This window comes from Trichosurus vulpecula, chromosome 2 (genome assembly GCF_011100635.1).
Source record: "Trichosurus vulpecula isolate mTriVul1 chromosome 2, mTriVul1.pri, whole genome shotgun sequence".
Taxonomy (NCBI): domain Eukaryota; kingdom Metazoa; phylum Chordata; class Mammalia; order Diprotodontia; family Phalangeridae; genus Trichosurus; species Trichosurus vulpecula.
In genome coordinates this window covers 157,782,877-157,809,721 of record NC_050574.1, presented here as the reverse complement: position 1 = coordinate 157,809,721, position 26,845 = coordinate 157,782,877, and the positions used below count along the sequence as shown (strand labels likewise).

The following is a 26,845-nucleotide window of genomic DNA, read 5'->3' as shown; positions in this document are numbered from 1 at the left end:
TCTTCTTCTACTTTAATTACAACCCAGAAACAAGTATAGGTAATGGAATTGCCAAACAGTTGCCACTCAGGGCTCTTACTCCCACGTGACCAAAAGTGCTCATCTCTGCCTTTGAACTATGACCCTGAAATGGATATAGGCAATGAAGTTGCCAAACAGTGTCTAGTCCTCTGTCAAGTGATAGCACAGGAGTACTTTAGCTGCCAGGTCCCTGACTATGTCATCCCCACCCCATACACATTTCAATAAATTCCAGTAGCTTCTTGTCACCTCCAAGATCATAGGTAAAACTATTTGTCATTAAAAGTCTACAAAATTTGCCTTCTCCCCTGCCTTTCCAGTCTTCTAATACCTTACACTGCCCATCATGAACCTTGGGATCAGTGACACTGGCCTCCTTGCTGTTGCTTGCACAAGACACACTCTATCTGTGTCACACAAGACACAACTCAGTGCTATATATGGACGTGTGTGTGCATATACACACGTACATACATATAATATTTTATATATTTATATAGTGTATATATGTTGAAGGACTATTTATACTTTGACATCCTGGAGTCATACAGAAACCTATAACCTAATGTGGAAATAAATAGTCTTGAACTAAGAAAATGAAAAAAAAAGTTCATTTAAAATACTTTTTAATCTAGCTCTTTTTATATTTAATACTTTAAAATAAATTCTTACCACTCCAATGCCTTCAAAAGCAAATACAGCTGTACCAAAAAAGAGTGGATATTTCTTCCAACCAGCCACAGCTGGAAGACTTCGGGGATCTGGTATATCCTGGTGATTGAAGAAAAAAACTTTCACAGATAGGTAGGAGTTCTTAGTTAATCCAATGAAATTTACAAAGAACAAAATCAATTACTTTCTCGTGCTTCCTAAGCTTTTCAAACTATAATAATTAATAATTTTTGTTTTCAAACAAAAATGACTGCACTTATACCAGACTTATTCTATCACATTCAAACTATCAAAAGTTGCTAATCTCCTTCCCATACAAGCTGCCCTGAGAATTAAATCCTTCTAATTACTTCCTTCTACCAGGAGAGTCTAGGGTACCTAATAACAGAATTGTATCTTAAAGAAAGAAAAGGAAAACTCTAGATCTTAGGCAGAAAGCTACCTCAGTTAATAGGTCCTCATTGGTATTAGTATCTTTGGTTTATTTCCCAGCTTTCTTTGCCCTACCATTTTATACCCTGGGACTTCCTAGTGTCTAACAAATGCCTTGAATTTTGACCCCTAAATCTAGATCTTCCTTACAGTATCTGAGTGTTCCTGGTTCTTGTCAACTTGGCTTCCAATTTTATTATTTTATCATTATTTTATCCTGATCTGGCTTGTGAGGCTTTTGGCTGTGGCCTTGTCCTAACCTTTCACGTGAAAATTCAATCTAGACTGCTTGTCTAGTGCTCTAGTTTGAGCACTGGCTTCCATTTTCTGATCCACTTCCATGACTATTCTCTATGACATGTTCACAGGTCTGTCTCAGACCCAGTTTTTTTATCTTATGACCAGCCGCCTGCAATGCTGGTACTGACAAAGTTACTTGTCTAAAAATATTCTGTTTTTCACAAGAATCTTGAATTCTCGTTTCCACACAACCCTCAGTACGGTGCTAGATACATAGTAGAAATTAAAATACTTGCTGAAATGAATGGATACAACACTAAAAAGGTATCAGAAAAGGTGGATTTTTTCTCTAGCTTTTTAAACTTAGCTGTGTGATCTTAAGCAATTTATAAATTCAAAGCTGGATATAAATGTGGGAGTAATACAACAGGGACTATAAAACTGGGTGCAAGTATTGCTTACTGAGTCTTAGGTAGTTATATGAGTTGATGCTTAGAGGTCCTTAGATTAAAAAATTATGAGAAACCAGTATGGATCCAATAAGATCTCACCTGGCCTGTGAGTTGCCCTATGTAATTTCTTTCAAGAAAATGAAAGTGGAATTTTGGATTTGGAAAATTATAAAATCACTGGAAGGGTAGTGCCAGTAAGGGTAAAACTGGAAAGAACCTCAGAAGTCATCTAATTCGACATGTACCTGAACAAAAATCTTCATTACATCATATATGGTAGGTGATCATTCTTCGAGTCTTTGCTTAACGATCTCCCATGAAGGGAACTTGTTCCCTCCTAAGATAGCCCTTTATACTTTTGGATAGGTCTGATTATTAACAAGTTTTTCCTTACATGAAATCTAAGTTTGCCTCTGTAAATTTCCCAACAGAAATACTTTTAAAGTACTGCAAAAATTTCTATATCTAGCTAAAGGGTAAATGTAATAGACATATGTAATATATAATATGTAATTATGTGATACATAACTGTGTAAACCTTATCTGACTTTTGCTACCAATTTTAAACTGCATTTTTGTAAAATAATGAAATAAAGTAAAGTAGAAGCTATGGGATTCAGTAAATGCTTTATGACTTACACAAAATTTTTATGAAGCTTAAATGTTTACTTAGCACCCATTAATGAAAAGACTATATATTATTAAGTGTTGTCTTCCTCTGTAAAATGAGAAAATTGTCCTGAACAATCCCTAAAATCCCCTTCCAGCTCTGCTTTTTTATGTGCAAAACACTAAGAGAAAAAATATATGCTATGATCATCAAGAAACTTAGAATTTTTCTGGGGAGATGGAACATATTATAAAAAAAATGTTTAAATAATGCAATAATTGAGTCAAGAGTAACTGGGGATCTGAAGTAAAGTGGTATTAGTATTCAAGCCTGTATTATTAGTATGAAATAAAATAGTCAGGAAAAAATAAAATTTGGCGGAATCATCTATCATCAAAACCCATCCTTTAAAAATGGGATGGTATAAAAATCATAAAATATTTTTATAATTTCTAGGTTATTTGCAGTATTTTTTAAAGTAACAATTAAAAACACATAATAGTTTAAGATGTGTTATACTTACTCTAATAACGTATTGGTAGATTATTATAAGACTGACGGCCATGGAAAGATTGGCAAGGAGTGAAAGCACGGACAAGCTCTTTAGTTCACGAACAAGGACCAAAAGAAATATAAATGGGAGAAAGCAAAGCATATACATCCTTAGGTCAACACTTCTTCTCTCATATAGAGTTGCTTCATCAGTACCATTCAGAGAGAACACCTTCTCTGAAATTCCTTCATGAATCTATAATAGGATTAGAGGGAAAAAGGAAAAAATATAGAGAAAAAATTTTTTAGATTTTATTATCTACTCAATTTTACACATTAAAAAATCTGGCTAAGATAACAAAAAGGAGGTATAGAGAAATCAACAACCTATAGTACCCTTTACAATAATTATTTATAGTAATCTTTAGGTGAAAAAAACATAGTAGCATCATTTTAAGAACACAAACCTCCCAGAAGCATATATAATCAAATATATTTTTCTTAATTCTAGCAGGAACTCTTTATTTCAAAAAATAATTATTTTTTCTTATTATGAAAATTAAGTACAATAAAATTGTTTTTAGGATGAATTGATTCATTCATTTTGAAACTTCATGAAGCACCACATGTGCTTTTGAACTCTAATAAGACTTGATGTGCATTTGGAACATGTTTATTTGGAACATAAAATATTGTATGGATCCAACCTTCAAAAGCCTATTTATCTCTTCTAGTATTTAATATGCAAGTTGTAATTATTTTTCAGTAACATAATGTGCCAAAGTAAATTATTTTAAAAATCACAATCTACCATTTATTAAACGATTTCAAATTATATTCAATAATTACATCAAGAACTCAATGTATGGCACCACACTAAGTAGTAAGTACTTGATGATTTCACTTTAAACCTGGAGCATGTAAACTATTTTACAAAAAAAGTCAATTATCATTTTTAAAATAATTAGTCTTCAACTATAATAATTTTTCAGTTTTTTGGTAAGTGCAATTACTCTTATGAATTTAATGCCATCTTATTGCCCACACTAAAATACTGACAATGAAATACGAAAGGACTACCATACAACTTCGGAAATATTTTTAACAAAAATGTTACTTGGAGCAGACCATACTAAGTTTAAATACCACTAAAATAAATCTGCCAAATCCTTTCCCCTCCTGTCTTGATTTAGATCACCTGCAAGCTCCCTTATATCTCTGACAGAGTCTATGACTCTATAAATGATCGATTAGTCAGAAAATTAAAAACCTGTCCCGGTAAACTAAGTTTAGAGAATTGCCTAAGGCTCCCTGAGGTTAAGTGACTTGTCTGTGGTCACCCAACTAATAAGTGTGAGAGGTGAGATTTGAACCTAGGTATTTCTGTCTTTAAGTCCAGCAATCCATACCATAAACCACACTGGCTCTGGCTTACAAAATATCCTTCCAAAATTAAATGTATATTTAAGTGGAATAGAAATAACATTATTAATTCATAGCACTTAGCTTTTATTTTCATATTACTTTTATTTATTTGACTTGCAAAGTAACCCAATTATTTAGAGCTTTATAGGTAGCAAAGCATTATGCTGCAATAATCCTAAAATAACCATTACAACTGCATACTAATGAGGAAAACTTCAATAAGGAACGTAACTTTAAAACTAAGAATGAGGGAACTGGAAGGGAGCATGGAGATCATTTAGTATTTATGCCATCACTATATAAATCTAGAAAAGTTAAGTGACTTGCTCTAAAAGTTAAGGCTGCCTACCAAGCTGCTGTTTTCTGGTGAGCTTTCCATTACATTTTGATGGCTAAACTGGCCAATCAGAAGCCTGAAGTATCAGGAAGTCTAACAGTGGATCTGTCACAAATTCCTTTTAATGTACTGGGTTACTTCACAAAACTCATAAAGATACTTATATAAATAACCTAAACAATGAAAACAATACAGAGACATACCTGGACCCAGCTTTAGGTAACCATTTGTATTCTTTGGTGCCCTCTACAGTCAGAGGTTGGTTGGTTATATAAAATATGTGTGTGTGTGTGTGTGTGTGTGTGTGTGTGTGTGTGTGTGTTCATTTCAACGTTTTACCTTGGGTAAGAAATATATACGATATGTGGAGCTATATGTATATATGTGTGTATATGTGTATGTATATGTATATATATGTCATATGTTTGTGGAGCTATATATATCAAGTATCTTTAGCCCCATGCCATCTACTATACATATATACATATATGCATACACACGCACATATATACACACATACACCTACATACATACATATACATACACACACACACACACACACACACACACACACACACAAGAAGGTGATGCCATGATTTGCAAGTTGTTTGGCCAGAAATCCTGAGGATCTTCCCCTCCCAGATTGATTTTTTTTTTAACTAGGTAAAGGAGACCATTCTTTGTCTCATTTCTTTCATAGCCTTAATCACTTAATAGGCATTTCCTCAGTCGAACTGAGACTCAGGAAAGACCTTAGCTTAGAAAGGCTAAGGTCTCCCATTGCATCCAGGGCAATCTCCAGTTGTCCTGATTTATATCTTGCCACTGGATCCACATGGCTCCAGAAGAGAAAGTGAGGCTGGTGACTTTGCACAGCCTCGCTCACTAAAATTCAATTCACTTGCATGTCATGGCATCACCTTCCTAATGTCGTGGTCCTCTTTGAGAATAAAGGACAAACAACAATAACCAACAACACGCACCTACAACATGCAATGTCGTACTAGGCACCAGAGAGATACCAAGTTAAATAAGGCACAGTCCTTGCCCTTGAGGAGTTTATAATCTAGTAGAGGTGATGGAATATACACGTACGATAATGTAAATTAGGAGAAGTACAAATAGGTTGCTATTAGCTCCGACATGGGAGTAGGGCTTAATGACTGAGGTGGCCTTTGGGCTGAGCTTTAAAGAATGAAAATAAGTTTAATAAACACAGCTTGGGAGTGGAACAAAGTGAGTATTTCAGGTGTAGTCAATGGCATTAGCAGAGGTATGCAGATGAGAAAGCAAAAAGATAAAACGAAGAATTTCTGAATCATCACCTACAATGTAAGGAGGAACAGGTGAGGGGAAAAGTATGAGATAGGGGTGAGAAAGTCATGCAGGGTGCCTGATAGTTCTAAGTCAGCTGTTATTAAGTCCTCATGAGTTTTTCTACAGGGGGAAAAATTTTTGATCTTTTCCTCCACGTGCTCTGCTTAGTTGAATCTATTTATCATTACTTTATTAATTTTTTCCAGTTTTGACGGTATACTCTGTCCAATGATGCTTTGGAAGTACTTACACTTCTCTATATACTGAAGAAAGCCTTCTGCAAAGCCCTTTTCTTATAATAAATGGAAATTAGTTGAATTTTTAAAAGAATAATTCCTTTATCATTCAAAAATAGTCACTAGTACTAAAGTTTATAAATAACATACCTTTTATTAAATTCTCCATTACATTAAATCTGTAAGTTTTATAGTGCTATATATGTAAAATGGGAAAAATAGCTCTATTAATTGAGGTCTTATTTGTAATTCTATTATGAAACATAGTTGTTCATAAGATTAAGTAATGCTTATGCCTTTATCATAAGTATCAATATAGGGGCAGCTAGGTGGCGCAGTCAGTAGAGCACCGGCCCTGGAGTCAGGAGGCCCTGGGTTCAAATCCGGCCTCAGACACTTGACACATGTACTAGCTGTGTGACCTTGGGCAGGTCACTTAACCCCAATTGCCCTGCCAAAAAGCAAAAAAAAAAAAAAAAATAAGTATCAATATGCAAATATTCAAACTATGATCCTGCCAAAAATAAAGACTTGTGAATTGTGAATGTATTTATAGAAATGAAAGTTTTTTCAACAAGTAATATTAATGGAGATATGTAAGCTTACTTCAGTTAACAAATTATCCCAATCAGAAACCTAATTAGGAAATCACATAAAATTCAGAATTAGAGGGGACCTCAGAGGCTATTTAGTTCAACTTGTATTAGAATCTCTTCTTCAATACCTCCAAGTGATCATCCAGCCTTAGTTTAGAGAGACTACAGGCAGAGGAAATTCATGCCTTCTAGGGCAGCCAGTCCCTTCCATGTTGGCAAGACTATAATTGTGAAGATTTTTCTTTACCTCCTATTTAAATTGCCTCTTCACAACTTCCACTTAATTTTGCCCTAGAGAGAGAACAAGTCTAATCTTTCTTCCACATGACAACCCTTCCAATACTTGAACATAGTTATCATAACCATCCCTTCAAACCCTGACTAAAGTGTTTTCTTCTCTAGATTAAATCTCCCTAGTTTATTTGACCATTCTGCCTGTAGCATAAACACAAGATCTTTCACTATCCTGGCTGACCACTACTGGATGCTCTCTGGCTAATGAATAACCTTCCTACAGTGTGGCACCCTGAATTGACCACAACAGTCAAGATATAGTCTGATTATGGAAACAGGAATATCACTTCCCTAGCCCTGGACGCTACGTCTATCTTGAAGTTGCTGAAGATTCCATTAGCTTTTTTGTCCGACACATCCTTGGTCCCTTCTGATCTCATCCCTGATTTCACACTACCTCAACTACAACTAACCTTCCTCTCAAAACTATCTCGTATTCATTTTGTATATATTCTGTATAGACTTATACATGTAAAGATTGTCTCCCTTGTAAAAATGTAATCTCTTTGAGGGCAACTGTTTGGTTTTGCAATCCTCGTACTTAGCACAATACCTGGTACACAGTAGCATTCAAGAACTGCTGACTCGTGATTCATACTGTGGTTGCAGTCTACTAAAACCCCCATATCTTTCTGAGACAAAATGCAATCTAGCAACACCACCCCATCTCATATTTGTAGAGATCATTTTAAACCAGTTTACACTTTGTCAGTATTAAATATTATTTTGTTAGATTCAGTACAGTGTTCTCGTGTGGTATCCTGATTCTGTCATTCCAATATATGAGCTGTGCTTCCTGGTTTTTTGTTATTTGCTTATTTGATAAGCCTATCAGTTATGCCTTGATCCAGGTCATTGATTAAAAATATTAGATGGCATGAGGCCAAGGCCGGATACCTAAGGTGTTCCCTCCCCAGAGACCTTCCTCTGAGGTAACATCTTATTGCCACCTGTGGGTCCAGTTGTTTGTTCAGTTGAGAATCCACCTGACTGTACTAATATTAACCAGCTCACAGCTCTCCATCTTGTCCCCAAGAAGGGCATAAGAGCCTCTATTAAACATTCTGCTAAGATACAGGCAAACCATATCTATAGTATTTTCTTGATAGTTTTGTAACAACATATTAAGGATCTGGGAGTCTGTCAGTTTCGGACCTACTATCACCAACACAGATCACAAGCCATGCATACTTAATAGATAAGTCTTAGAGAACTGTGACTGGGTAAGTGAATTTATTGTTTTTGCCTCTAAATTTAATTAATAGAACTTAAACCTAATGCTTTCTGATTCCAAACTCAGCTTCCTAGCTGCAGTGCCACAATGCCTCTTTCCATTCTAGTCACCCTGTCAATACAACTGAGTGTAGCTTGACTTGATGAAGCCATGCTGGCATGCTGTCATTACCCCTACATGTTCCTTAACCATACCTTTAATTATACCTTCTAGAATTTTGCCAAGTTGAAATCAAAGGCTTATATACTGAAGATTCCATTCTTTCTCTTTTTGGAAAGTTTCACTAAACCTGTGAAGTCTGCTCTCCCAAATCTAAGAGGCATGAAAGAGAAAGGATTTCCTTTCCTGCAGCTCTATCTCCAATTCTAAGACGGACTGATGTCTTCCAAGTTCTACTTCCTTTTCACTTCCTTTTTGTTCAAAATTAGTCCAAAATAACAGGATTCTCTGTTGTCTCCCAAAGAAAACCAATATATTATTAGCTGCTCTGCTTTAGGCACAGTGACAACTCCAGCAGATGTCTGTATAATGAAATTCCCCTCATCATTAGTATAGGATGTTTTGCCATGCCAGGCTGGTGATTTATTTATCAAATTCCTCATGTATTTCTTCTTACCCAGTTCTGTGTGACAATATCATTTCCATTTTTGGCTCTATTGATCTTTATCCAAATGGGGTTTACTTACTCTTCCCTCCTAAAACCATTCTCTCTTTAGTCTTAATTTATGGCATACAAAGACTTTTTGGAGACCCTGTGTATGTGTGTGTACAAACATGTATCTCCCTCTCTACGTGTATCACCCTATATATTTGCTCTTATACACACACATACACAAAATGATTTACATATATGGATATAAAAATGTGGGAGGTAGTGTGGTATGGTGTTATTGATAAGGGGTCAGTTCATCTGACAGCACCAGGCTGACTTAGCCACACCAGACCACTCTACTTATTATGACCAGCTCCACCTCGGTGAACCAGGTACCTTGCCCATTTAACGGCTGAGGGTAGTTTGAAATAATTGAGGCCTCCAGACCTTTATTGTTCACTGTGATGGAGCAAACTGCATGACAAGTGCCAGGACTGGAACCTAGAACCCAGAAGATCTGGAGAGCAGCCCCCCTCCCCCGCCCCGGAACACACTAGCTCTATGGCTCTGGATTAGTCACTTTTACTCTCAATACTGTAGGCACCTCCTTAAGACTCAAAGGTGCAGAGAAGCTACCCGTTTGTATTGGCAGAGGCATTGTACTCACTGATTAAATTACAGATCTAGACTAAGTTAATAAATGTACATATATATTACCATTCTACATGGTTTTTTATTTGACCACCTCACTGTCTCGTACTCTTTCATAAAGCACAAATACATGAGTGTATATATATACAGAGAGGTCTTGCTGTCTGTAAGTGGGCCATTCCATCGATCTCTCCCTGCCCTGGGGAGCACCACATGGCCCTGCCCCACAAGCCAGCTTCTGTGTCTGGGACCCCACTAAAAGCTGGAGCAGCTTCCGTGCTTGGTGCAAAGGAACCCTGGCTAGGGCGCGAAGTGGACCAAACAACTTAGTGAGCTCAGCTATCAAAGTAATGTTTGCTGTAATTCTAGGTAAAGAAAGGAAGATCGTGGCTCCACTGTTGCCAATATTCTTTCGGTAGGAGCATGCAATACAGCTTTAGCAAAGAAAAGCCAGGCTAAAGAAAATCTTGGTGAAGGACAAAGAAGACCTGGGTGAGGCTTCCTGGACAAAGACAGGTATAGCTAGTGCAGGAGAAGGCTCAGCTATAAAAGCTTACACAAGGGAAACAAGGCTGGGAAGAGCAAAACTCATTCAATAAAAAGTAACTCAGCCAGATACAGACATAATACTGTGTACTAAAAAAAAATATAATAGGAAAAATGCTGGCCTGGAATCAGCCAAAGAGGGTTCTGGCGTTTCTATCACTAACCAGGTGAGTTACCAAGACCAAGATAATGCACATAACCCACACGTCTGGGCCTTAGTTTCTCATATGTAAAATGTGACAGTTAGACTAGATGATCTCAAAGGTCCATTCCAATTTGAAAATCCTAAACTAGGTGCCTTGTTATTTAGGAATGTTAGGCTTTAGATTTAAAAAGAACACAGTTAAATGTAATATGTAAAATCTTACATAAGGTATATCCTTTCATAAACATGTTCATGTTTACGCTTTACATCGTAAGTATCTAAAAGGTGAGAAACCATGTATTATTCTATATAGCACTTGCTACTACACCATACATATGTCCATCAATCAACATTTCTTAAGCACCTAATACATAACTAAAACTTATAACTGATAATGATGACAATAACAAAAAAGAAGATAATAATAATAATAAAGACTACCTACCAGTTACAAAGGAATGTGGTTTGGCATTTTTTGGGGTAGAGCTCCAACTTCAGTGCTTGGCATGTTTGCCCAAATAGGCAGTCAGTCTCTACCAAGGCTGAAGACCCCTTAGAGTCAACCTGAAACAATATCCCAACATAAAGGAGAACTACCGAAAACTGCCACACTTTGATGGGGATAGTACCTATTTATATCCAATAATCCTCCAGTCCTACTGATGTCCACTCCTTTACTTTCCCTTTTTCAAGTGAAACCTAGCAACATTCTCTTCAGATGTTTACTCAAAGAAATATGCTCCCAGAATCTTTTGGTATGGGGCTCTGAGACATCAAACCCAAAGGACTAGATAACCTCTGAGGTCCCTTCCAGCCTTATATTTATGATGCTATAAGAAGAATCAATTTTATGTTCTGACCTGACAAGAGAGAGGAGTCAATGATGACAAGGCAAGAGAACTAACAGACCATTTAAACTCAGAAAGTTGGAGACCAACTTGCAGAAGGGAAGCCTAAGGGAAAGCAATAAAGTAGCACTCTCCATGAAATAAAAACATTTCCACAATAAAATGGAATTTCTACAGAGGGAAAGATAATGGTAAATAAAGATAAATGTGGAAAAGTGTCTCAATAATTGGAAGAAAAATACTCACTTGCTTCACATTCTCAGCTAAGAAGACAATGTAAGCACTACAGAATCCCAGCTGTGTTATCACCAGAAAAATGTCCACAATATTCCTGAAAATAGATACATACAATTTAAGGTCATCCTCCTAAAATGACAAATTTTTACCCTTTTTATAAAGCATGCTAATAAATTTGAAATAAAATATTTTTATTTTTCCCAAGTGACAGTAAGGAACAGAATTAAAATATCTACTTTCTATAATGTATAGACATTTACAATTTACAAATGAATTAAAGAAAGAGAATAAAAGACCCTGCTGTATGTGTTGATAATTCCCTCTCCCTCCAAAAAGGCACATGCCTCAGTAAGGCAAAGCTCTTCCAAGAATATCATAGGCTTACATTAAGAAGCAGCATGCTTCTAAGCCCAGCTGTTACCACCAGCAGCTGCATAAGCCATTTCATCTCTCTAGACCTCAGTTTCCTCATCTGTAAAATGAGGGGTTTTCAAATGGATGACTTCCCCTTGTAGCTAGCTCTAAATCCAGGATACAATGGTAAGATTACCTGATAAACACGACTAAAAAGAGTAACTGTACTCTGATGGCTGTGAAGGGAGAAAAAAATCCTCCATCATCACAGAGGATGTCCTGTGCAGTCTCCAAAGGCACAAGGACGCCTGGGACTACAGAGTCAGAGCAGGGCACCACCTAGACATCATCTAGTTCAAGTTCCACATTTGGCAGGTGAGAGAACTGAAGCCCCAAAAGGATAAGTTGTGTGACCAAAGTCACAGATGTAGTGGCAGACAGAATGACCTGAGTATGAATGGCTGCTGAGCTATCCACTCTCATTCTGCTGTTAGCACACCCCTGGGTCATCCATCCATGGAGGGCCTCTTACTTACCAGAGTTGATTGGGTGCCAAGTTCAGCCTCTGCTGCTTGAACATGGTAACTTAGCCAAGGCAGGGAAATACCATGCCTAACTAGTGGCCTAACTACCACTAATAGTAATGAGGCATCAAGAACCAACCACTCCCCTGAATAACTAAGACCAAGGCCTATCCCATGCCCAAATATTCCTAGCCCTAACATATTTCAAGTTTCGACTATGATGTACTCAATGTCTTCCTGTCAATTTTATAGATTTATTTCTGGTTCAGATTAAGTGAATATACCCCAGAAATCTCTTGTTATCCCAGTATTAATCAAATTAATCAATTGATACCCACACTTCTGTGCAGACCTAGAACATTAAATGGGGAAACACTGCATGGTATCTAACCTAAATATCACTTGTCCATCTTTCCTCAACTCCACCCCAGTGATACAATAGCACTGGGCATTGTTTAACATATTTAACCTAAAAAAGATGTTAAGAAGAATAATATTAAATATGTAAACTGTATTTTTCACCTAATGGCTTCACCATGATTTTTATTAAATATTCTCAAGATCCTCCAAAAAGTAAACAATTACACTTTAAAGTAGCCAAGAAATACCTAGGTTAAGATGATTCAAGTTAGTTTATATAGGATATAAGTGGCAAAGCTCGGGTTGTGATATAAAGTTCCTAGGACATACTATCTTCTTTTGTAATTTATTATTTTCTAACTTTTAAGTTCAGAGTAACACTTCTCTAATTATTCTATTCTTTAAAATACAATAAAGTATAAACTATGCATATTAATTTAGATATTTAAGTTTCCTCTATCAGAACATCTGGTTTCATTCTATACAATATAAGTCTGAGAGAATGAGGTCTTATCAGATTTTAGATCTCCCAGAACCGTTGCACTGTCCTAGCACAAATTACTATAGTTTGCCCAGGGTTACATAAAGGCTGAGTAATTAGAGACACATATAGCTCCTGGCGCTCTTCACACTGTGAACAAAATACCATGTTCAGATACAAAGTTTAGACAGAAAGGAATTCTGTGTTATAGTCCAGTAGGAAAACAGAGTATGCCACAAATAACCATAACATGTAAAAAGGCACAAAATGAAAATAAAACTAAAATGTTATGTTAAGTCTGAGAGAAGAAAGGTCATTACTGAATACGGATCATCAAGAAAAACTTTCTGAATTCAGAATCTGAGTTGTGTTTTAAAAAGGAATGGTTAAGAATCTCCAAAGTGGAATGGAGCATAGCAGCTATAAATCCAAGAACAAAACTCACTCTACAACACACCTAATCATGCAGACTTTACTAGAAAACCTTTAGTGATAGTGTAGTGGTGCCCACTGCCTCCTGAGACAGCTGGTCCATTTCTAGATCTAATTACTAGAAATTATTTACAGTAAAAATGTGCCTCTCTACAAGTTCTAATTCTATCTTCTGCAGCAAAGCAGAGTAAGTCATCCCTCTTCCATATGACAGCTTTTCAAATACCTGACAATAGCTATAATACCCCCAGTAATTCTTCAGGCTACCAGGGGTGGGGAACTTGCAGCCTCGGGGCCACATGTGCAGCCTCAAGTGTGGCTCTTTACTGAATCCAAACTTCACAGTTAATTAAGGGATTTGTTCTGTGAAGTTTGGATTCAAAGGGTCACACTTGAGGACCTAGAGGTCCACATATGGCCTCGAGGCATTCTCCAGGCTGTAAGTCTTCTCCAGGCTAAATCCTATCAACCATATCCTCATAGGGCATAATCTTATGGCTCTTCATCATCCTGCTTACTCTTCTCAGGATGTTCTATTGCTTATTATGTTCATCCTAAAACATGGTATACAGAACTGAACAACATACATTCCAGATATGGTTTAATGAAGGTGGAGTACAGCAGGCCTATCAGCTTCTACATTCTGAGCCCTATGTCTCTCTTAATGTAGTCAAAGTAAACACGAGACAGCTTGGTGGATTCAGCTTTTTTTAGTTATCACATTGATTTTACAGTTCACTAAAAGCCCTGGATCTTTTTTAGGTAAAGTGCTATCTAGTCATGCCTTTTCCCTCTTGGACTTTTAAAAATTAATTTTTGAATGTATTTATATAAAATGATTTTTTGAAATGTTCAGAGTTTATTCCTATTAAATTCCATCTTACTAGGTTTAGGTTCAAAACTATTGAGATGTTTTGGAATCTGACTTGTCATCCAAAGTCTTAATTATCCAAGCTAGTTTTGAGACATCAGCAAATATTCATACAAATAAGCCTATAATCTATGCCTTTATCCAAGTCACTGATAAAAATGTTCAACAAAGTAAAGCTATACTTAGATCCCTGGGGCATTCCACTAGAAAACTCCTTCCAAAGTTGACATCAAACCACAATAACTATATTGCACGTATACTTACAAATATATCTAAATGTGGTACTGTTTAGCTCTCAGCCTCACAAGAATAGCAGATGAGTGACTTTGTCAAATGACCTGCTAAAATCTAGGTAAATTATACCTACAGCAATCCCTTGATCTAAAAGAAATGAGGCTAATTTGGCATGAGCTGATTTCATGAAGCCATGCTAACTCTTTGTGACTACTGCACCCCTTTTTTTTTCTCAATATTTACTAACCATCCCTTTAGTAACATTTTCCAGAAGTTTACAAGGAAATGGAGTCAAGTTCACTGGCATATAACCTGCAGACCCTTTTCCCTTTTTTGAAAATATGAATGCTGTTTGCTTTTCTCCATTCCTGCAGCAGCTCTCCTGTTTTCTACAATCTTTCAAAAATAATTGTTGATAGCTCAGCAATCACATCTATTAGTTTTTTCAGTACTGTAGGATGTGATTTTTCTGGGCCTGGCATTTTGAACTCTTAAGTTTACAGCTAGGTCCTCTCTTTCTATCTTCTTACTTATTTCTAGTACAAATTCCCCATAGTCAATTTTGTTCTGTCATTTCCAATCCAAAAACAATTTTCCATGGGAGAAAAAACAGAAGAATTGAATATTTCTGCCTTCTTTCCATTGTCTGTTGTTGTTATTACCTCATCTGCCCTTTATAGCCTTTTCTTTCTTCAATTTCCCCCATCCTCAACCCCAAGAAAACCTTTTTTGTTGTGCTTAGAACTTGTCAGCCTCAGTTAATTCTGAGCTTTCAAACTGCTGACACTATTCTTACAGGACTATCCCACCTTGTTGTATTCATCTTTCAATATTTATGCTTAAATCTATCTTTTACACATCTTTAAAAAAATCTAACTCCCCATTTTCTTCCTCAGTCAAATTGTTTTTGTTTGTGCCTTCAGATTTTCATTGTTGAAAATTTCCTATCCCTTCTGAGCTGTCTTCTCCTGATGAATTTTAGTTCATGGGATCTTCCCAATGTTTCCTCGGAACTCTTTAATATCTTTCTCCTAAAAAAGTACACTTTTTTATTAATTAATTTATTTTTAGTTTTAGTTTACAACATTCAGTTCCTCAAGTTTTTGAGTTTCAAATTTTCTCCCCCCACCCAAGATGGCATGCAATCTGATATAGGTTCTACATATACCTTCACATTAAACATATTTTCACAACAGTCAAGTTGTAAAGAACTATAACCAAAGGAATGAATCACAAGAAAGAAGAAACAAAACAGAAACAAACAAAAAAAGAAAGCAAATAGTTTGCTTCAATCTGCATTCGGACTCTGTAATTTTTTTTGAGGGGAGAAGGCAGGGCAATTGGGCTTAAGTACCTTGCCCAAGGTCACACAGCTAGTAAGTGTGTCAAGTGTCTGAGGCTGGATTTGAACTCAGGTCCTCCTGACTCCAGGGCTGGTGCTCTACTCACTGTGCCACCTAGCTGCCCCAGACTCCGTAATTCTTTCTCTGGATGTGAATTGATTTTTCCATCATGAGTCTTTTGGAACTGTCTTAGAACCTTGCATTGCTAAGAGCCAAGTCTATCAAAGTTAGTCATCACAGACACCATGTGTCTGTAGTCGTGTATAATGTTCTCCTGGTTCTGCTCCCCTCACTCAGCATCAGATCATATAAGTCTTTCCAGGTTCTTATGAAGTCCGTCTGCTCCTCATTTCTTATAGCACAATAGTATTCCATTACATTCATATACCACAACTTGTTTAGCCATTCCCCAATTGATGGGCATCCCCTTGATTTCCAATTCTTTGCCACCAAAAAAGATCTGCTATAAATATTTTTGAATATACAGGTCCTTTTCCCACTTGCATGATTTCTTTGGGATACAGCCCTAGAAGTGGTATTGCTGAGTCAAAGGGTATGCTCATTTTTATAGCCCTTTGGGCAAAGTTCCAAATTACTCTCCAGAATGACTGGATCAGTTCACAACTCCACCAACAATGCATCAGTATTCCAATTTTCCCACAACCTCTCCAGCATTTATGATTTTCCTGTTTTGTCATGTTAGCCAATCTGACAGGTGAGATGTGGTACCTAAGAATTGTTTTGATTTGCATTTCTTTAATCAATAGTGATTTATAGCATTTTTTCATATGACTACAATATCTTTAATTTCTTCCTCAATACAGTATACTCTTAAAACAGCATCTAGCTTTCTTCTCTTTTGAAAATTCTAGGATGGAGTGTTCATTTCAATCCAAGGTTCCCATCATTTATACTTTAGCAGTAACTTCTTCCTAACTGGTCAGAATCAGGTCTAGAACAGCAGTTGCCCCTTAACTAATTCGTCCACATTTTGAATAATGAAATTATCATTTAGATAAGCCAAGAAATGAGTAGCTTCTGAGAATGAGTGAAAGAAAGAGACACAGACAGAAAGAGAAAGAAAGCATACAAACAGATGTCCAGATAATTAAAGTCCCCCATGACTACTATATCATGCCTCTGTGATAGGATTGTGATGTTATCTGAAATCACATCATCTCTTTTCTTCCTGTCTAGGAGTTTTATAGTATGCTTTGGTGACAATATCACATCTACTTCTGCCTCCAATGGTCGTTACCCAAATGCCCTCTACCATATCTTCACCCTCTATTTCCTGGATTTTTTTCAGATCCTTTTTAATATACAGTGTTACTATGCCACTATTAGGCCTATACCACAAGAAAAAATCAAAGAGAGGAAAAGGTCCTTTATGTACAAAAATATAATAGCTTTTTTTGTGTCCATGTTTATGTTTGGTTAGAAAAGAAAAAAATAAAACCCAACATTATTATCTGTATCCCCCAGTAGACTGATAAGGTCCTGGAGGAAAGAGACTGAGTTGTTTCTCAATTTATTACCTACATAAACAATAAGCACTATTCTCTACACATAGCAAATATTTAATGCACATTTGTTGAACCAAACTGAATAGCTACACAACAATGAAAGGCACCATGGCATGGTTCTAAAAGTACTGTAGTAAAAGTCTGGAAACTTAGATAACTTTGAACAGGGTACTTACTAGGTGACCTAGCATTTAAGCCTTCTGGGCATGTTTTCTTACCAATGATACCTTAATTGCTAAATCTAATGGCTTTTCTTCAATACTCATACTTTGTAGCATTTGACTAATTTCTCCATTTCTCCATACTCTCTCTCTGCTTTCCCTTGGTTGTCTTCCTGTCTGTCTGAAGGCTCCTTTTTAATCTCTGTTACTAGAACTTCATCCATATTATCACTACCACATTTAGGCCCTGAAAAGTCTTGCCTCAGCTACTGCAATGGCCTTAACGGGTCCCCCTGCCTCAAGTGTCTTGCCATTACATTGCTGCCAAAATGATTTTTTTATAGTGTAGCTCTGTCCACATCACACTCCTTTCCTGACTCAAATTCTTGTGGCTACATTTTACTTCTAGGATCAAATAAACTCTCCTATTTGGCACTTAAAGATCTTTGCAACTTGACTCTATACTACCTTTCCAGTGTTCTTGATACTTTACTTTCCTCCACGCACTCTATGGTCCAACAGTTATACTGGCTGACTTGCTGGTCCTCACATATGATGTTCGAACTCCCCACTGAATGCCACTGTACTGTGGCTGTCCTCTGTGCCTGGAATGTTCTCCCTCCTCACCTCAGCCTCTTTGAATTCCTAAATTGGTTTAAGATTCAGTTCAAACGCTGCTTCCTCAAGGCCTTTCCTAGTTACCCCATTACTAGTGCCTCTCCTTTAAGTTTATCTTATATCTACTCTGTATTTAGCTTGTATATATCTATTTATGTTCATGTTTGTCTCTCCCATTAGAATATAAGCTTCTTGACAGCAGAGCTTGTATTTGCTTTCTCTTTGTAACCCCTGTACTCAGCACCAGTGCCTGACACATATGGGGTGTTCCTAAAGTCTGGACACATAGGCAAAAAATGCATATTTTTAAGAAGTGAAATTTTCGACAATATTTTATTTAATTGGAATATCAACAAATAACATCTTCAATATGATTTCCATCATTTATGATGCTAAGGTTGACGCACTTTGCAAGATTCATGTGAACTTGATGCAATAACTCCACATTGCTATCAATTTTAGCACATTCACTCTTTATGCCAGGGCTGTCCAAAATGCGGCCAGCAGTGCGATTTATGCGGCCTGCTTACAAGAACAGAAATTTACATAAATGCTTTAGTAAACAAAGCCGAGCTATTGCAGAGCTCTCACTAAAATGGCAAATCAAAATATATTGTCTATTGTTTCAATAAAAACCTAAGGTTGGACAGCCCTGTTTTATGCGTTTATGCATTCAATCAAGTGTGTTGCATCTGTGATTTTCATTGAGTACACCTTCTCCTTTAGCATACCCCAGAAAAAGAAGTCACTGAACAACATAGAGTCTTTGGTGAAACAGTTAATGAGATGGTAATGAGATGCCCTAAAAATATATGATTGTTTACAGTTGAAGAATTTCTTCTTTTAGGGAGATAATGAGTTTATTTAGGGGCAAGAAGAGTTTGAAGTGTTGGTCAAACATTTGGATATGTTGACCCAAAGCTGAGAGAGGTCAGTGATGTGTTTATATGTAAAAACACACAGAGACACAAAGACAGAGGCAAAAACACACAGACACACAGACATACACACACATATACTCAGCTATAATAGCTCACGGTGTGAGCAGCGGCCAAAGAAGACAGTTTAGAGAAACAAATGAACAGGTCCTAGAACACCACTTTAGGATACAAATTTTAAAGAGTCAGGAAGAGGAACCAGAAAATGAACTGTTAGAAATGTAGGAGGAAAACCAAGGAAGTGTGATGCTTCTAAAGCCCAGGGAAGAGTAGGTAATCAACAATATTAAATCATACTGAGAGCTCAAGGAAGATCAGGACTGAAAAAAAGACCACTGGATTTTAGAATTAGAAGGTAATTTTTGAGAGAACAACTTGAGCAGACTCCTGGGGATGGAAGCAAGGCTGCAGGCTGACAAAGTGAATGGATGGTGAATAAGTGGAGATGCTGCACCTGTGTCATCTAGCAAGAATACCCTCACACAGCACTTGAGGCCTTTGGAACAGTCTGCTTAACACAAGGGTTCTTAACCTATCTGTGTACTTGCAGATAAAATGAGATATTAACAAAATACTCACCCTCCTAAAGAAGATTTTTTTTGGATGCAATTCCAAGGACTTACTTCCATAGCAAAACAAACAGTGTCACTATAACCTAATGAAGATTTTTTAAACCTGAAATGTAATAATAAATATGTAAAAGAAAAATTTAAGCATCTATAAGTTCTTATTATTTTTTAAGCCTCAAAATGCAATATAAAATGATTTTGAGGGGGAGAGGGAGCTGGATGTGACTGAAGAGAACTCAAGGAGAGGAGACAATCTTTATTAATGTGTATCTATGATTGTTTTGCAACTGATATTTTTGAAGTCAAATCACTTATCAAGTATCGGGAGTAAACTTGCACCCAGATCTTCCTGACCCTGAATCCAACTCTCAATTCATTATGCTAGGCTGCTTCTCGCATGCCAATTCAAGAGAAATTAATAAGCTGGGGGAAATTTTGAAAATGCCACTTCTCCCTTAAGAAGTACCACATATGACAGTTAATAGGTAGTTATTGTTTTATATTCATGGATATAAATGTTAAAATCGCATCCCTATTAAAACTAAGTTGATATTAATTCCAAGTTTATGCTTTATACATTAAATATTTCACATCTCTGAAATTAACAGCAATTATTATATACAAAATCCAAATCAATCAGTTTGTAAACTCGGTGTTCTTTAATACCTTCCACGTAGAAGCTCAATTTAGAAAATTAGCCTCAGAATCATCTTCTGAGGTGGGCGAGTCAACTATAACAACATTATTGTTCTTTTTTGTTAACAGATGAGGAAAAAAAGACTCAGTGTTTAAGTGACTTGCCCAAGGTCACACATTTATTAAGTAGCAGAGTTACCACTATAGTCTAGATCTTGTAGGCAACAGTTGTGTAATATTTTGCTCCACTACAAATTAGGCATTTTGGACTCATGAAAAAAGAAAAAAAATGAAGATCACACATTCAGAAAGCACATTATGGTTTACAAAAATATGATTTTGCTGCTTATGTCACAATCCCACCACAACAGAGCCCTTTCCTGACTTTAAGGCACTAATATCAATGTTAGCTATCATTTTTGTGGTGGTTGTTATTATTATTATTATTATTACAATAAGGCCCACACAAGACCTTATGGGGCACACAGAACAGAGCTACTGACAAATGAAGCCTGCTACACCAGAACTGTAAGTATTACTGTTCAATTCATGCTTTCCTACTGTCTTTTATTTCTTGCTTCTCATGTTAAGCTGGAAAGAAAAGTCATTTATTTCTCTTAGGATAATATGTCTATAGCGTGGTAAACTGAATGACATGATTTGAATGACATAAACAAAAAACCAATTTTGTTAATAAAAATATAATTTCTAATTACAAAATACAGCAGCAAAAAAGACTACCTGAAAGTTCTAAAATTCTTTAACAAATATGTGAACTAGATTGAGCAACTTCACATTTACCTCTGACAGAGAAAGTGACTGCAACGTACCAACATGTGCATACAGTGAACAGATATAATTCCTATAAACACAAGACTGATTGGTCCCAGCTGTAAAAGAAAAAGATCAAAACATAATTTTTAAATATGGAAACTTTAAACAAATATAAGTTGCCTTATAAGCAATGAGAAAACTATTTTAATAAGTATTTGTTTAATTGAATGATTAAATAGCTTATTAAATGAGACAATAAACTCAAAGTCATAAAAAAAATTTTAACTGATATTTAAGTCCATCTCCCATTAGCTATCCCAACCTACAGTACATCTACAAAAGGAATACAATGATGTAGGCTAAAAAGTACATTCTATTCAAAACCATATGAGAAGTCAAAGAACATCACAGCCTCCTACCAACAGACCCACAGCGTGGTAGGATCATTTTCATGCTAAATCACCTTAAAAGGGCTGAATACTGTGTCAAACTGGTATATGAGGCAATGCACGCCAAAGCAACTGAAACTGCGTTTCTCTATCTCTACTTCCTCTTCTAATAGACATGTTTAAAAATCAGACTAAAGATCTATATTGTAGATAATCTCCCAATAATCAAAAAAAGGAGTTTTTGAAAAACAGTCAAAGCATCCTCACAATTTCATATTTATTCATATAACCAAAAGAATGAAAGTTGCTCTCGATTAGAGTAGGCCAATGAGTCAGACAAATCGCTGGTACAGTAAGATCATAATACTTTTAAACAATCAATAAACAAAAGTCAAATATTATTACAATACATCATAGGTAATTTTTCCAAAATATCCCTAAAATAAGCAAACACAAAGTTCAGCTACATGCTAAATTACAAAGAACCACAACCTTTCTCTTTAGCTGACATGTGTTGAACATGATTCTTTAGCAACAAAAGTTCATGTTTATAATTTACAAAATATATAGTTTTACAATACAAATAATCTGTACTATAACTTGGATACTACATTCTCTTTACTATTGTGTTATGATTGTTTATAGTCATTTTTCAGTCGAGTCTGATTCTTCATGAACTTTTTGGGGGATTTTCTGGACAAAATACAAAAGGAGTGGTTTGTCATTTCCTTTTCCAGCTCATTTTACAGATGTAGAAACTGAGGCAAACAGGGTTAAGTGACTTGTCCAGGGTCATACAACTAGTAAGTGTCTGAAGCTGGGTTTGAACTCAGGAAGAGGAATCTTCCTGACTCCAGGCCCAGTACTCTATCCACCGTGCCATCTAGCTGCCCTACTATTATTGTACCCTCTTCTTTTTCCTTGAAAAAGGTAAATGACCAGCTGAGACTCTTTGGTTATATATAACATAGCCAAGAATATGGATCAATCTATATCACAGGTTATCCATGAGGTTAGCAGATACCTATCTGAGGGAGAGTAATTCACTACCTCATCTAGTCACAGCCCATAGACAGATTAGTGAGGCCTTTCCTGACACGTCCACTCTGCCTGAAGTACACACAGGCAAGGTTTATCCTTTATGGTTCCAATTCCATTAACAGAAATCACAAGGAACCACAAATTTCACACAAAACAGAATCTATAAATATAAATATAAATCTATAAATAATCAGAATCTGAAACTTTCTCGGGCCCGAGTCACAATTCACACACAGCATGAGTCACGATTTCAGGTAATTTGTTTCTTAGTAAAACTACCATGACCATTCAACAATCAACAGTCTAATGCTGGATGACCTAGAGGCCACATGTGGGCCTCTAGGTCCTCAAGTGCGGCCCTTTGACTGAATCCAAACTTCACAGAACAAATCCCCTTCATAAAAGGATTTGTTCTGTAAAACTTAGACTCAGTCAAAGGGCTGCACCCGAGTACCTAGAAGGCCACATTTGGCCTCAAGGCCACAGGTTTCCTGCCCTTGGTCTAACTGCTCCCATCCTTTTTATATGTCGCTTGTCGGTATACATTTCCCGATAATGTGTATTTGCTCTCATAGTTTGACTGTCCCAATGTAAGCAGCACAAACAAGGTATATGTTTACCATGCCAGCTGTAGGCCAATACTCACTGCCAAAAATGATAGGCAGACTGTTCAGCCTCATGAAATCTAAACTGTGTTACAAGCACACGGTGAAAACTTATCACTGTTTTAAACATGTCTAGTGTTCACTTCAGTTCAGCTCAATAATTATGGTCTGCTTTATGCAAGGCACTATATAGAACCACAAGCAAACATTCAATGGCAAAGAAATACTTAAAACTACTTATTTTCACAGCTTGTTTATGCATTATTATTTATAGTTTCCATAATTTTAGTGAAATACAACATTGTATCAAAACTGACTTTTAACTGGCCAAAATGCATTTGACCAAAACCATCTGATATTACTAGTCTAGATACTATTCTCTGACAATTTTTTGTTTCTAATTTAGATCATTCAATATATTCAATATATCTTAACTTGCCACTACAAAAAAGATCTTACCACAATGCCAGCATTTTTTATTGCTAGTGGGAGTCCTAGAAGGCCAGTTCCAATATTTCCTTTAAGTAGGTGCATAAGGGTTTGTATAAATCTGAAAAGTAAAAATTATAAGATTTAAATATTCAAAATCAAAAAAGCTAATAAATCATAGAATCTTTTTTTTTGGCAGGGGGTGGGATGGAGTGGGAAAGGTAATCGAGGTTAAGTGACTTGCTCACACAGCTAGTAAGTGTTCAATGTCATATTTGAACTCAGGTCCTTCTGATTCCAGAGGTAGTGCTCTATCCACTGAGCCACCTAGCTGCCCTCCTTTTTGGGGGAGGGGGGAATCTCCAATAATCAAGATGTCAACATTTCCATGTTTCAATGAAATTTTATTAAAGGGATCAATAAAACCTGTATTTAGTATCTAGCATTTATATAGTACTTTTAAGATTTGCAAATCACTTTACATATGGAGTCTCATTTGATTCTCACAACAACTCTGTAAAGTATATGCTATTATTATACCATTTTACAAATACAGAAACTGAGTATAAGAAATGTTAGTGCTTTACTCAGGGTCACACAGATAGTAAATGTCCAAGGAAGGATATAAATTCAGGTTTTCTTACTCCGAGTCTAGCACTCTGTCCTCTCTGACACCTAGCTGCTTCAGAATATTATATTTCTAATTTCAAAATCATTAAGCCTTGTTCTGACATTTTCCCTGATTTCAATGGGAGACAGAAATAACCCCAAGTAATACTTGTAACAAAAGTAAAAACCCAGTATAAAAATCAGGTATCATCTTTCTCAAATGCATAAGCTAGCTTAAGAAAGTTAATAAATATACAAAAATAGCATGGACAATATAAACAATAGTACTGATAATTCCGATTGTGATTCTTGCAATAATACAACCACTCTGAAAACTGGTAAAATTAAAAGAACTGCTCCCTGACTCTAGGCTTGAATCTGAAATTTTTCCTTTATTACCATGGCATTACCAACTTTCCAACAAATTTGCTTATCCCAAGTAATATTTCAACTATTTGCAAATGTTTTGTTTTAGTTTTTTTAATCATTGTTTCTAAACTGATATTATTTTCTTATAGCATACCACTGTAAGATGTTTATTCTATATGTTTAAGATATCTATGAGAGGAAGATAAGAGCACTTTATTTTGCAAATGACTAACTCAGGCTACTGAATACTGTCTGCTTTTTTTACTATATTAAACATACTTGATATATGATTCTCTTAGAGGATTTTAACAAAAAATAGGCAAATAAAAAAGCTGACAGACTAGTAGCAACAGAGATAATATTAGTTTAGGCAGATTTTCACTGTGTGGAATTGTCCTGGGACTATTTCAAAAAAGGTTTCTAGTTAACCAATCAATCAACCAATGAATACATAAGAACCTACTATGTGCCAAGCCTTGTACCTGTACTAGGCACTGGGGATACTAAGACCAAAAATTAAAAAAAATCACTTTTCATAATCTCTTTGGGCTCACAGATTAAGAGCTATAAGGAATCTCAGAGGCCCCCTCACTTTACAAATGAAGAAACAGGCCTGGGGATATTAAATGACATACCTACATCAAGCAGGAAGTAAGAATTAGAGGCAGGTTATAAACTCAAGTCCACTGATTCCAGAAGCACTGCTGCTTCTGCAGTACCTCACTTGTTCTCAAGAAAATGACATTCAATCGGAGGAGCAGATATGTTAGTCAGTCAATAAACATTTATTAAGCACCTACTATGTGCCAGACACTAATACAAAGAAAGGCCAAAAAAAAGCACTCATGTTCTACTGAGGGAGAAAACATGCAAACAACCATGTACAAACAAGTTATAGACACGATAAAATGGAAATAACCAACAGAATAAAAGCATTGGAATTAAGAGGGATTGGGAAAGACTTCTTGCAGAAGGCAGGATTTTAGCTGGGATTCAAAGGAAGCCAGGAAAGCCAGGAAGCAGAGATGAAGAGTCAGAGATTTCCAGATACGGGAGAAAGCAAGTGAAAATGTCTGGAATTATGAGATGGAATATCTTGTTTAAGGATCAGCAGGGAGGCAAGTCACTAGATTTCAGAGTATGATGAATTTTATTTGACTGCCTTACAAGAAGTCTTTCCCAATCCCTCTTAATTCAGTGCTTTCACTCTGTTGGTTATTTCCACTTTATCCTGTCTATAACTTGTTTGTGCATAGTCATTTGCATGTTTTCTCCCCCAATGGACCATGAGAGTTTTGAGAACAGGGACTTTTTGCCTTTTTTTTGTATTAGTGTCTGGCACATAGACTGGAAAGATGAAAGAGAGAAGGTTATGAAGGGCTTTAAAAAGCCAAACAAAGGATTTCATATTTGATCCTAGCAGTAGAAGGAAGCCAATGGAGTTAAGGTGCGGAAGGAGGAGAGGGGGGCCAACTTGGTCAGAACTGTGCTTTAGGAAGATGACAGACTTGAATGAGGAGAGACTTATGGCAGGGTGATGACCAACCACCAGGCTATTGCAGTAGTCCAGGTTAAAGGCCTGCACCAAGGTGGTGGCAGTATCCAAGTAGAGAAGGGAGAGTACAGACAAGAGATGCAGGGAGGATAAAATCAACAGGCCTTGGTAACAGACTATGTATATGAAGGATGAAAAAAGTGAGGGTCAAGGGTGACACACCCAGGTTGCAAGCCTGGGCAGGTGGGAGGATGGTGGTAACCTCCACAGGAATAGGAAAACCTCCATATTGAGAGCTGATGAACTCAGAGTGCAGAGTGAGGCATTCTCTGAGGAGGGACATGGCTATGCAGTAATCTGTTTTACTTGACTGCACATGTTTATAATGCATTTTGTTTATCTTGCTTTTTCAATGGAGGACAAAGATAGGGGAGAAGAGAGAATTCAGAACTGAAAATAAAACAGTGAACAAAAAAAACAGTAAGAGGGAAGTTAGGAAGTGGGGGAAAAGACAACAAGTTCATTTTGGACATGCTGAATTTAAGATGTCTACAGTACCTCATCCAGTTTGGGATATCCAATAGGCAGCTGGAAATATGAGATTGAAAGTCAGCCAAGAAGTTAGGGCTGGATGAGTAGATCTGAGAATCATCAGCACAGAGAATATAATTGAATCCATGGTATTCATAGAAGCTGATAAGATCACCAAG

At 36.5% G+C, this 26,845-nt stretch overlaps 1 protein-coding gene across 1 annotated transcript in view; it reads right to left on the bottom strand.

Moving 5' to 3' along the window:
• The window catches only part of SLC36A4 (solute carrier family 36 member 4), a 79,119-nt gene that overhangs the window by 23,461 nt on the left and 28,813 nt on the right, over positions 1 to 26,845 (bottom strand). The window contains exons 3-8 of the mRNA XM_036745039.1: positions 23,693 to 23,783; positions 21,226 to 21,314; positions 19,799 to 19,894; positions 11,387 to 11,471; positions 2,951 to 3,175; positions 694 to 792 (exon numbers count right to left, since the gene is read on the bottom strand). Coding sequence (XP_036600934.1) covers positions 694 to 792; positions 2,951 to 3,175; positions 11,387 to 11,471; positions 19,799 to 19,894; positions 21,226 to 21,314; positions 23,693 to 23,783 — 685 coding nt within the window. The remainder of the gene's footprint in view (positions 1 to 693; positions 793 to 2,950; positions 3,176 to 11,386; positions 11,472 to 19,798; positions 19,895 to 21,225; positions 21,315 to 23,692; positions 23,784 to 26,845) is intronic.